General features: G+C 49.9%; 1 protein-coding gene across 3 annotated transcripts in view; it reads left to right on the forward strand.

Moving 5' to 3' along the window:
- Abtb3 (ankyrin repeat and BTB domain containing 3) overlaps nt 1-12,514 on the forward strand; it is a 245,625-nt gene that overhangs the window by 213,293 nt on the left and 19,818 nt on the right. For 2 of the 3 annotated variants that reach the window (XM_050145663.1, XM_050145664.1), the window contains exons 7-12: nt 773-874; nt 2,767-2,860; nt 2,983-3,118; nt 3,807-4,027; nt 5,414-5,592; nt 11,847-11,952. In XM_050145663.1, coding sequence (XP_050001620.1) covers nt 773-874; nt 2,767-2,860; nt 2,983-3,118; nt 3,807-4,027; nt 5,414-5,592; nt 11,847-11,952 — 838 coding nt within the window. The remainder of the gene's footprint in view (nt 1-772; nt 875-2,766; nt 2,861-2,982; nt 3,119-3,806; nt 4,028-5,413; nt 5,593-11,846; nt 11,953-12,514) is intronic. The other variant, XM_050145665.1, reaches the window with a different exon arrangement.

A 12,514-nucleotide genomic window follows, 5' to 3' on the forward strand; every position in this document is an offset into this window, starting at 1 on the left:
CACAAGCCTCCAGCCATCGGCTTCCCTACTGCATCCCAGCTTGGCGTAACCAAGGCCCTTTCTCCATCCTGAAAGCCAGTCTCTCATTCTTTCTTCTTGGCATGTTCAGGGCAAGTTTTGAGGCTGTGTTTCCAGTTATATGTGGGCCCTTTTCAACTAAGAAGCTAGGTGACCTGTGAGCAGAGTGGCAGGGACGTCCTCTCTCAAATGAGCGACTGTCTTCTCTACTGTGGAAGCGTGAGACAGACCTACTCCTCACCCAGCCCCTTTGAGGATCTTAAATGTAGATATAGATGTCTCGGGCTACCTCACTTCCTGTAGCTCTCGGAACCACTGCCCTCCTTAAGCAGTAAGAGGGAAAGAGACCAGCAGAGAAGTTGGTTTCCAAAGCGTCACCCTATGAGTGAAGGGACGCTAATGCTTTTTAGGGGGGAGATGAAGGCACAGACAGCATAGGCTCAAAAACCTTTCCCTGCCCCAATTGATAACACCCCCCAAACACAGACCTCCAGTGGCCTGCTTCCAGGAGGCTCCGTCAGCATCTCTCCTAAGAAACTCAAGCAGGACCAGCGCCCAATTCTGGTGAGAGGTTGCTTGGGGCCTCCAACAGGGGAAGTCACTACCTGACGTCACCGCCGTTTGCCCAAGCACCTGCCAGGATGTCTTTTTGATACTTCCCTAATCTGTGTGCCTGGCCACAGATAGGCTAGAATCTGCAAGCCTAAATATTGTGAAGGTCACCTTTTTAAAAATAACTTCAATTTGTTTATAGGTTGTCAGTACTCCTCATAAATATCCATCCGTCCACCCCGAGACCCGCCATTGGACGGCTCTGACTTTTGCTGTGTTGCATGGACATATTCCTGTAGTTCAGGTATTAAGTATTTCCCTATCCACATCTGACCGTTAACTGTGACATTACTCCATGACGCAAATCTAAATCTCCCCCCAGCATGCGTATCTCCCCGAGTGATTCATATTGGTTAATTGCAATCCAATGAAGCATATCCTTATTTTATAATGAAATTATTGTGCTTAAGCATCCATTTGGCCAAGCATTAACCAATATGAAAGCATTGCGTACCCACACGCAGCCTCACGCCCAGAGCGACCAACCAGTGGAGTTCTTCCTGATTGCTCTGAGGTGGGACTTCAGCTGATATTTTGGGGACTTGCTCCTTTTACATTCTTAACGTGACCACGAGACTTGGCCAGGGTCAGTACCTGGAGGGACTCTTCCCTTGGGTGCAGCCCGGGTGTTCTGTAGATGCCAGTGGTTTCCAATCAGTGGGGAAGAAGCATCCAGATCAACAAGGACATGTTTGAAAAGTGCACTGGTGTGAGGATTGACTCCTGAGAATCTGCTCCTGGGGGGGGGGGGGTCTACGGTACATTTCCCACGTCTTCTGAAACAGCTCCAAATGTGGTAACGTGCCTGCATCTGCCATCCTGAGAGTATTGTCACTTTTTATCACCATGGTCGACTTGATTGTCAGTGACTAGCCTCGGTCTTAACTTGGTCTTTACTTCATCAGAAGAAGGAGCTTGGCATCTAAGTCCGGGACCTCCCCAGGCCCATAGTGAGTGCAGATACAACAAGAACACGCCTCTTTGATGTGGCCCACATTTCCGAATTCTGTGCAGCCGAGATCAGAGTGGCAGGGACAGCTCAGCAGTGCTGGTATTTCACAAGAGCCTTTGATGTTTCCTGGCTATGGGAATCCTCATGACAGACCCATGGTGGCACTTCAGGAGGTTAGGTGTGATGTAGTACCCTTGGTGCTGACTTCTGCTTATATAGGACATCAAACTCAGCCCTTTGAGGGCAGAGGGGAACCTAAAAAAGAAGGGAGTCGATAGCATCTCGAAAGCACAGACAGAACCCCTTGATGGACAACGGCATCCTCAGCCATTCATTCAGGAAAGGGGACAACTGAAAGTCAGGCAGAGCCTCCTGATAGTGAGGCTGCATCCCTGAGGCAGGTGCAGTCGTGGGGACATGCCCTCAGGTAGCAGTAGGTAGGTAGTAAAAATGGTGGGTTCTACCCCATGTTATGTGCCACATGCCGGCAGCACACCGTCACCGTCACCGAGAGTGGTGATCGGGTATGGACAGAGCCTCCGCCTCCTTTAATAAACTCGCGCATAGCAGCAAATACACTGAATGAAGGCAGGAGAGGCAAAACTTCTGCGGCTTGTGTTACCCGCCCTGGATCTTGCTGATCAGAGAACTAGACACCTCACCTGTCCTCAGAGTCCTCCAGGGTCTTCTGGAAGGGATTCTCCCCGTGGCTGGTCGAGCACGATCCGGGGGTCAGTCATAACGTATGAGCACCTGCGGCTGAAAGGGTCACGTCAATTGCCCTCTGAGACTTGTGACACAGACCTGACAATAGAGATTTCCAGCATTTGGATGCTTCTTCTCTCTCGGTGCTTCCGGAACCCTTACTATACCTAAGGATGCCCCGGAGAGCCTGTTAAAATACAGACTAGCTCAGTATGCCCAGGCTGGGGCCCAGAGAGGCGGCCCTTCTAACAAACTGTCCAACATGTTCTTCTGCATGGACCACACTGTAGGTAGCCTGGGGTTCTAGAAGGTGAGAGAGGCTTCTTTTCTGAGGTGAAGTTGCCTCCAGCCCAGTGCACAAGGTCACTGACTCGGGGAGGGAGACACTAGTATCTGACCGGTTTCTACCAGGACACTGACGCCTCCCCTCACCCACAATCACGCCCTCCGTGTATCTCAGTGGCCACTCTTCCCTGCAGCTCCTCCTGGATGCTGGGGCCAAGGTGGAAGGCTCGGTGGAGCACGGTGAGGAGAATTACTCAGAAACTCCCCTGCAGCTCGCAGCCGCTGTTGGTAAGTTACCAGTTCCACCCCCGCCCTGGCGTCCCTCACTGTGGCCTTTGATGTGCCTGTGACTGGCTTTTCTTTTCTTTTTTTTTGTTTCTTTTACAAAACCCCCTTCTCTGGGCTTGCAGGGAATTTTGAGCTGGTTAGTTTGCTGTTGGAGCGTGGTGCGGACCCCCTGATAGGAACCATGTACAGGAATGGAATTTCTACAACCCCCCAGGGTGACATGAACTCTTTCAGCCAGGCCGCAGCCCATGGACACAGGTAGGCTAGGATGGGCCAAGGCCACCAGGTCCCAAGTGGTGCTTGTTAAAAATGCAGATTCCCAGGCCACCCCCCAGACCCATCCTCTCTCTGGTTGTGGGGCCCAGTGGAAGTGAGCTGGCCCAGGCTCTGGCCCTGACAAGAGTGCCCTCACCCACAGTTTTCTGCCAAGAGCCAGTTCCCTGCACGTGCGAGCCTACAGACTGCCATGTTCTGTCCACTCTGAGCCGGCTTTAATCACAGAGATATGTCACTCCTGGCCAGAATGGGTCAGAGTACATCATGTCAGCTGCCATGATGTGAGAAGAACTCAAAGAGGAATGACAGAGTTCTTCGTCTTTGCTCAAGTCCTTTCTAGGTTTCTTCCAGAAGCCCCATCAGGTTTTATTACACACTACCCCTCCCCCGTCAAAGAGAGAAAATTCTCCAGACTAATGCTCAAAAGGGCTGAGTTCCAGAACTTTCTGGATATTATTCAGTCTTAACATATCCTCCAGGAAACATGGCCAGTCATACCCCACCATCTCCTTCATCCCCAAAGCCCTCCATCCGTAAAGCCACCACCTGGGAATTATCCTCTCGTTCCTGGTTCTGAGTGAGCAGCTTCCTAGCCCCCTACTGTGCCCCTGCTCCCAGCACGGCTCCTTCCATCTCTCAGTGTCTTCCTCTCTGGGTTTATGATTGACAGGAATGTGTTCCGCAAGCTGCTCGCTCAGCCAGAGAAGGAGAAGAACGATATCCTGTCCCTGGAGGAGATTCTGGCTGAGGGGACTGACCTGCCAGAAACAGCCCCGCCCCCCTTGTGTGCCAGCCGCAACAGCAAGGCCAAACTGAGGGCCCTGAGGGAGGCCATGTATCACAGCGCTGAGCATGGCTACGTGGATGTGACAATTGATATCAGAAGTATAGGTCAGTCTGGGCACCATTCACCATGAGACACAGCATGCACACACACACACACACACACACACACACACACACACACGCTCACACACATGCTCATACACACATCAAGGGGTCCCAGGGAGCTTTTCCTTCACTTGTCAGAACATCTCCAGACCAAGACACCCACACTGTTCCCACAGACAGCAACACTCTGCCTGCCCTGAGGCCCCCACCCTTAGCTCATCCTGCCCTGGTTCCCAAACCCTGGACCTTGAGCCATGCACCTAAATCACCTGGGGAGCTTGTCTGAATACAGATTGCCAGGCCCTGCACCCAGAGGCTCTGCTGTCGAGGGTCTGGATGGATAAAGGCTGGAATCTGTATATTTAACAATCACTCCAGGTGGTTCCCAGGGCTTGAGGACTTTGCTGTGTAGGACACCCAACTCCACTAACACAGAGCGACCCTGGAGGCAAGGACAAATGCCTCCTCAGCAGGACTTTTCCTCTGAGTCAACAGGAGCCGCCATTCAGGAGAGCAGCGGCTCTTTTTTTCTTCAGTGAGAAAGCCCAGAGCTGGCTCATTGGTGTTTCTGGTGATCCAGGCTAGCCTAGTACCCATCTAGTGACTTTTGCCTGGCAAGGGAAGAGAACCGTAAGACATAAAAATGGGTCATGGCAGGCTGAAAACCAAATAGAAGCCGCTGGATCACTACTCTGGAAAGGGTCTCTGTCAGGTGGACTGTCCAATACGTGGGAAATGTATGCTGTTGCCCTGAGAGTCTGTTTTGCATGATTAAGCTTGGGGGCTCGGGACCATCCACCTGTTCGTTCTGATTCAGGCGGGGCATGCTCTCCCTCCCTCCTGGCCCTCTCACAGCACAATACAGCAGTCATCCGCTGAGGAGACCTTGTTAAAGGAAGAAGACGCCATGAGGGGCTGCAGGTGGAAATGTCTCACACGGGCCGGCAATGGTCTCCTCTCACTGATTTCAGTGGTTGATCTCACGGTTCTCAGCCCTCATCTGAGCATGGTTATGTCATCTAATCCTGAAGTAACTCTCTCTTCCCCTGAGGTTTCCCCTCCCCAGTAGAAGAAAGGCAGTGAACTCAGAGGCAGGGAGATGTAAGAATAAGTAACTGAAAGATTCTGCGCAATGACTGGTATTGTAGAATGCGCCCTCCAATAGTATGAGGCGCATGCGCACGCGTACGCAGACGAGTTTCAACTTCTGCGTGTCTCGCCTGTATTCACTGAGACCAGACCCTCGGTTTCACAGCTTGATAATATTTTAGACAAAGGCCCACTTCCAAATGAAAATATTCCTGTTCCTTGGTTGTTTTCTACCCTCTCCTCTCCTGCCCTCCCCTCCCGCCTGGCCCGATGCCTCCCCCGCCCTGCCCCCTTCAGGTGTCCCATGGACTCTGCACACGTGGCTGGAGTCACTGCGGGTCGCCTTCCAGCAGCACCGCCGGCCTCTCATTCAGTGTTTGCTCAAGGAGTTCAAGACCATTCAAGAGGAGGAGTACACAGAGGAGCTCGTCACGCAAGGCCTGCCCCTGATGTTTGAAATCTTAAAAGCAAGCAAGGTACAAATGGGGGGCTATTGTGGTTGCAGTGGAGAGTGGGGGTGGGAGACTCACAGATCTGGACGGTCCCTCGCTGGGAACCGATGGTCCTTAAACACCACGACATCGCGGTTAAAGGTGGCGAGCGCATCTCAGCTGGCTACAGCTACTTGCATAGTTACTTGTGAGGCGGCTTTTTGACTGAGTATTTGGGGGTATCCCAAGGCACTTAGGCACAAGAGCAGGTACGTGATTTTTGACTTGTGGAACTTACACTGAAGCCAGGGGTAATACCAACCCATGTGCTCTAAAAGCATATAAAGCTAGTTTCCCTGGACCAGGCTTAAAAAAATGTAGGATTCAAAAGAGAGAAAGCGGGCACCCCCAAGGTACAGGTGCTGACCAGGCCCGAAGGGACGGTGGGAATCGAGTAGGAAAAGGGGAAGGGTGTCATCCCTGGACAGTATTCTGCCACAGTTTCTGAAAAGCTAGGCCTTGAGAGAAGTCTTTTCATGTAGAATGACAACTTGTCCAACATGCATCCCAAAGGTTTACATACATTTCATGCTATGGACATACATACATACATTCATACATACATACATACATTCATACATACGTATATATTTCAGGACAACTATGGATGAAGCCCAATATATGTGTAGATGACATCATATCACAGTATCAAAATGATAAACACCTCTGATGGGACAGCTTGTCAGAGGAGCTTCATCTGATTCCTTGGGGTTCACCCCTACCGAGGTCTCCATTCCCAGCAAAGGAAGGCCACATCTCTACATCTCTTTCTACACATCTGTCTTACTCTTGGGGAATTATGAGAATCAGTCCACGAAAGCTCTGTAGAGTCATCCATTTGGGAATATCATAAAGACACTCGGGTCCCTGCCAGGGGTGTGCGGCCCCCTCCTGTGTGTGGGTGGGAAGTACTGTTTTGGGCAACCTTGACGAACTGGCTCCCTGACACCCACTGGGGTCAATAGCCAAAGGCCAGGGGTCACAGTAGAGAATCCCCCAGCACTGTGACCATGAGAAGCACCAGGGAGGAGCACCAACCTCCCTGAAAGGTTCTAGAGAGTTCCTACCCTAAGCCGCTGCATCACGCAAGTGTTTGGGCTCATATAACACAGTGGTTGAGCGTATGTACTCTAGAACCAAATTACAGGGGTTCAAATCCTAACTCTCCCACTCATTAGCCATAGGGCCCTAGTCAAGCTTCTTAAACCTCTTCCTGCCTCAATTTCCCTGTCTGTAAATGAGTCAGCAATCATAAAGGTCTCTAAGTGGCTGTGAGTGCAATGTGATGGGAAACCCCAGTGCCTTTCCACTCTTCCCTGACACCACAGAGAAGCTTCCTTAGTGGCTATGAAGAGCGTCATAGAAGATGCAGGGCTTTCTGTGTTTCCCCAAGGATCTTCTGTAAACACCAGCTCAGGACAGCGGCAGGCACAGCCAGCTGCCAATACCGGTGTCACCATGCCATCTGCTATCCTCAGGGTGACAATGTCTTGTGAACACTTCAGTCTTCAGTGCCCTGAAATTCACAAAGGAAACTAAGGTGTTTCCCAGACTCGTTTGTCTGTAGAATCCTTTCATAATGAACTTCATTATGCCCCAAGACAGAAATGAAGATTTTTTTCAAAGCTTACACATGATATATATATATTATAATATATATGTTTAATTTAATTACAAGCCATTCACTCACTTAAGCATATTGAAGGTTTAACTCTCACAGTCTTCACAAGCACTTCTGGAGGAACCCTAAATTCATCTCCATTTAACAAACATTTAACATATAACAAACAAAGGGTAATGAAGGCAGGGAGATGGATACTAACCCGCCCAAGCTCACCCACTGCTGAGCAGCTAAGGGCCCACACTGGAGTGATCATCTGCCCCAGGGAAGGCTTTGTGGAACTCTTGGGTCCATCCACAGGAGTCTGTGGAGCCTCAGGAGAAACTGGCCTATGAGCCACACTGTGTGGGTACCTGTCCTGGGCTAGGGACGGGCTGCTCGCTGTGAGAGTGAGGGGCACACAGAACTGCCTTTCCCTGGTGACAGAGTCAGCCCACCAGCCACATAGTCCATCTGCTTTCAGAGTGTCTTGGAGCCTTGAGGCCAGAGCTCATCTCAGCAGCTGTTCTGGGCAGTGCCAGCCTCAAGCCAGCCTTTGTAGCTCCTGCTGGCTGTGATTGGTGTCTGTGCCATGCAGCCCGAGTATAGTGGGCCTCAGTGAGTTCAAGAAGAGCGGACCCTGCTGCGAACATTTCAAAAGCAAGCTCCTCCCCTGTCCCCCTACAACTTAAAATAAATGGATAAAAGGCTTTCAACTGAAATTACCCAGAACCACCTGGGTGAAAGGGACTGCTGGATGCATTCCCAGTGTCTATAATCGAGTGTTTTCTGGCCTGTCTGGTTTTAACTCCCCCTCTACCCCTGCCATGGAAGAATTCTGCATTTTGGTTTTTGTTTGTTGTTTAAGCAAACATCACTTAGAAGTAAGACATAAATGTAAAAAAATTCCCCAGATTGTAACTGCAGAGCCCAGTGAATTTCTATCAGCTGAAATCAGTCATCACTAGATCACAAAATACAGCACACCTAGCACCCCAAGTTCCCCTGGCTCCCAGGCCACCAAAAAGCCATCCCTTCCTGACTGCTGACAGGTTTCATCTCGCCTGGTGGCTCAGGGGTGAGAGGCCTTCCACAAGCACCCCAGTGTCTGACAGGAGGAGGGTTGTGGGGAAAGGGCTTTGAATGGAAGGAAATGAAAGTCACCAGCAACCCTAACAGGCGTGTTGGGGAGGCAGGCAGAAGGAACCCGTTCCCTGGCAGCTGGACTGAACATCCAGGAGAGGCTATCCAGAGACAGAGCAGGCAGTTCCATTCTCTGGAAGGAGCAGGCGCAAAAAGGATGGTACAGCCAGGAGGAAGGAAGGAGAGAGGGTTAATTTGCTTTCATGGGAGGTTTCATGGAAACCCTTACCTGTATGGAATAACATCACACAGACTGGCCCACAGGGAAACAGGCAGATTAACATGGCTACAGCGTGCAGTCAGACATTCCCCAAGCATGCACTGGTCCAGCATCCGTGGATCCTCTCCGCTGGAATTTCTCTTTGTATCATTTTCTTGCATTCTAGTTGAACTGTTGTTCTGTTTGAGTTGTTGGATTCTGAGTTCCTTACTGATGACAAGGACTGGTCCTTTGTCAGCCACGTGGTTCACATATGTTTTCACCTCTGTAGTCTGTCCTTCGTCCTCTTATCTCAGTGCTAACATTTACCGACGGTCCTCACTATCATCAGATTGGGAACCAGACTGACACATGTATTACAGAGGGGCAACGCACATTAACCACAGCAGCTTGTGATGAGGGATAGGAAATGGATGCCTTTTCCATCTCCCCATCAGCAGAATGAAAAATACGATTGTTTAAATTTTAAAAGAAGTCTCTTATTCTTTATCATAAGACTTACAATGATTTAAAAACAATCTTTCTGACTGCGATGTACCCATATCGGGGATCTCAGACGCCCCAATGAAGCAGGTATGTGTATCTAAAGCCCCTCACTGAACAATAGCTAGCAGCACCACCAAAAGTTTAAAAATTATTATCAATCGAAGCAGGAAAATCTGCTAGCATGCTGGCCCAGGAAGCCTCTGAGCAATGCTTCAGTCTAAGCTTCTGCCTGCCAATGGACTGCTAAGGAAAACCAGTCACTAAGTGAATTTTGGATCAAATCTTAAAAGCATCCAGAAGTCACCAGAGACATTCTCAGATCCTCATAGCCGAGCTCTCAAACCATCTCTGTGAAAAACCTTGAAAATGGAACTTAGTGTGAACACCATTCACTAACACTGCTTAATTTATCAACACCAGAGAAAACACCGGAGCAGAACAAGCATGTGTGAGCAATCTCTTCCTTTTGTTACATCCATTCATCAAAGCCTTATTAGGTCTGCCTTTTCCCCCCATTTCCTTTCTTCTGGCGTGTCCCCATTCAGCCCTCACGCTTCTCCCAGATTCTCTCTTCCATGAGTGATGGCTCCGGGCACTTAAAGCAGGACATGCCTTTGATGATGATGATGATCACCCACATTCTGTGTGACAGGGACCATTCTAGATCCTCCATACTCATCTACTCCTCCCAAGGACCCCCAGAGGGAGGGGGTTGTGTTATCAACATCTCCGTTTGAAATGATAGACTTGAGATCCCTTTGGAGGGGGATCCAGAAAAGCCAGGATCCTGATCCAGGCAGCCTGGCTGCTGCAAACCTCACGTTCTCAATGGTGAAGTCACCCTGCCCGTCCCTCAGCTTCCCCTTGGGTTTGCCTGCAGTGCCTTTCCCTGTGAAATGTCATTTTGTCTCCTTGAATGACAGAAACCAGACATTGGTATGCAACCATAGAGCCTTCTGCCAATGGGAAGGTCACCCCACATCTGCTGATGTCATGGCCAGGGGAGGCTGCCTTGAAAGGAGCCATGACTGTCACCTACCCAGTAATTTCCGCCACTCATACACACGCTGCTACCAGGCTTTGCCCAGCTCCAGAAAACAAGGACTATTTTTTCAAGGCCGGGGATCCGGTCTGGAAGCATTTGCCTGTTATATCAGCACCTGGGAAGGTGAAGCAGGAAGATCTTGACTTCGAGACGAGTTTGAGCTACATATCTAGGTCCTGTCTCAAAAATGAGAGACAATGGAAGAAAGGAAAGGATTTATGTTCCACACCGGCTCTCGGGGAATTCTAATGCTGCTCGTGGGGAGAAACACTTGGCTCGCCCATGAATGCAGGGGTGGGGTGTTAGCCACTGGCGTGGTTGCCAAGGCAGAGAAGTGCCTGCCTCCCTGTGCTCATCCATATCATCCATGCCATCCTTGAGAAGCGCCACCATCCCTTCTTCCTTCCGCTCTGATGACCCCTGTCTTAATCATGTCCCAGCTGACACTGCCTTCTGCAATCTATCCACTTTGATAGAAGGGTTTAAATTTTCTTTTCACACACGGAGGAGCTATGTCCTGCCTCGGGGATTAACTTTGAGACTTTCTTGGATCTCTAGCATCGTTACGGTCCCAAGTCATCATTTTAAAAAACAACAATACTCAGTAGTGGGAAATATAAAGAAAAAATAATGATCTCACTCTACTCTTCTAAGAACTCTTCAGTCTTTTATTTTCAGAGAAATGGTACAAAGCATGTTTTAACCTTCCTTTTTTGATACTTTGTTGTGTTAGTCTGCCTGGTGTTGCTAAAACAGAACACCTGAGATATTCAGCTTAAAAGAGGGAGGGTTCGGTTTGCTCAAAGTTTTGGAGGTCGGTGGTCAGCTGGTCCATTGCTTCTGGGGTAGCAACAGAAGCATGTGGGAGGAGCAGCTGGGAAGCAAAGAGAGAAAGGGCTGAGCAGACCAGCATCCCATAATCCCCTGTCGGAGACACACCCAAGGACCTCAAATATCCTGCAGAGTCTCACGAAGGTTTATTTAACCATCTCCCCATGAACAAGGGACCACACCCCTAACACATGAGCCCTCGGAGACAGTCAAACCACAGCTGTTGTAAAGATTTGCCCAGCCCCTGGTTTAGCCACTTGCCCAATAAAAAGCAGGATGCAGTGGATCACACCCCACCCCACCCCCAGCCGGTTCACCTGCTGGTGGAGGGCAGTAGCTAGGAAGGACTAATGGAAAAGAACCGAACACTGGGATGAAGGTCACTCACTCCACACAGTCTCCTTCCTCCCTGCGCCTTGGGCAGCTGGAGTTTGGAGGCACAGAACTGCCTTCCGCCGTCCTTATTTTTATTTTTATTGAGAAATGATTCAACTGATGACTCCCAGTTCCAGAACGCCTGAGCCCTAGAATCCGACTTATTACAGAGCTGAAGCAGAAGCTTCCATCCTGTCCTTGAGGGGCACAGTGACAGGGCTAAAAGGGCTTTCTGCTGCTTGCTCAGGACTGCTGGCTGCTTCCAGAGTTTGAGAATGCGGATAAAGGTGGATTGGAGGTGAAAGCTTTGTCTTCAGAAGCTACAAAACCCTGCTTTCCCTTGGCTAGGAAGTGATCAAGGTGTGATGGGAACATGTTTTATATAGATTTCATAAGCACTCAACAATGGTCTCACAGAGCAGGTCGGTGTAAACTGAATGTCTGGGCTCCTCTTGCCTGGGGGACAGGTGTCTGTAGTGACAGCCTGGCTTGTACCACCCTGGCATTCCCACAACACAGCTCCTCTTCTTCCTTTGCAGAATGAAGTCATCAGCCAGCAACTGTGTGTCATCTTCACACACTGCTATGGTCCCTACCCCATTCCCAAGCTCACGGAGATCAAGAGGAAGCAGACCTCACGCCTGGGTGAGTCACAGTGGCCCAGGTGTATTCAGGCTATAGCCATGGAGCATAGGGACGGGAAGGAAGCACACACATGTAACAAGTCTAGGGTGGGGACTTCACGGGGCAATCAAGAGGCAGACAGAGGAGGAGTCAAGCCCAAGAGCTGAGATCTCCCTTAGTAGGAGGTCAATCTCTTTGGAGAATACAACAGAGGACATGGATGAGGAGACTATGGTGCCTCGCCTGTGGGACCTTTTCCCTCATTCATTGCCGCTGGGCACTGCTGAGGAGTCCTGATGTCCCATGCACAGGAAATTGTGGTAGATGGCCCACTGTCCATGCCAGCTGTGATGGTTTTGATAGTCAACTTGATATGGTCTAATTAGAATCATCAAGTAAGAGAATCTCAATGAGGAATTGTCTAGACTCGGTTGGTCTGTGAAGATTTCCTTCATTGGATTATTGATGTGGGTGGGCACCATTGCCTGGACTGATATGAAAAGGAACAAGAGAACTGAGAATATTCATACAGATTCGGTTTATCTGCTCCTGGCTGTGGATGTGAGCAGCTGCTTCCTGCTGT

The sequence above is a fragment of the Alexandromys fortis genome, unplaced genomic scaffold (genome assembly GCF_014885135.2).
Source record: "Alexandromys fortis isolate MF-2015 unplaced genomic scaffold, M_Fortis_MF-2015_v1.1 scaffold_50, whole genome shotgun sequence".
Taxonomy (NCBI): Eukaryota; Metazoa; Chordata; class Mammalia; order Rodentia; family Cricetidae; genus Alexandromys; species Alexandromys fortis.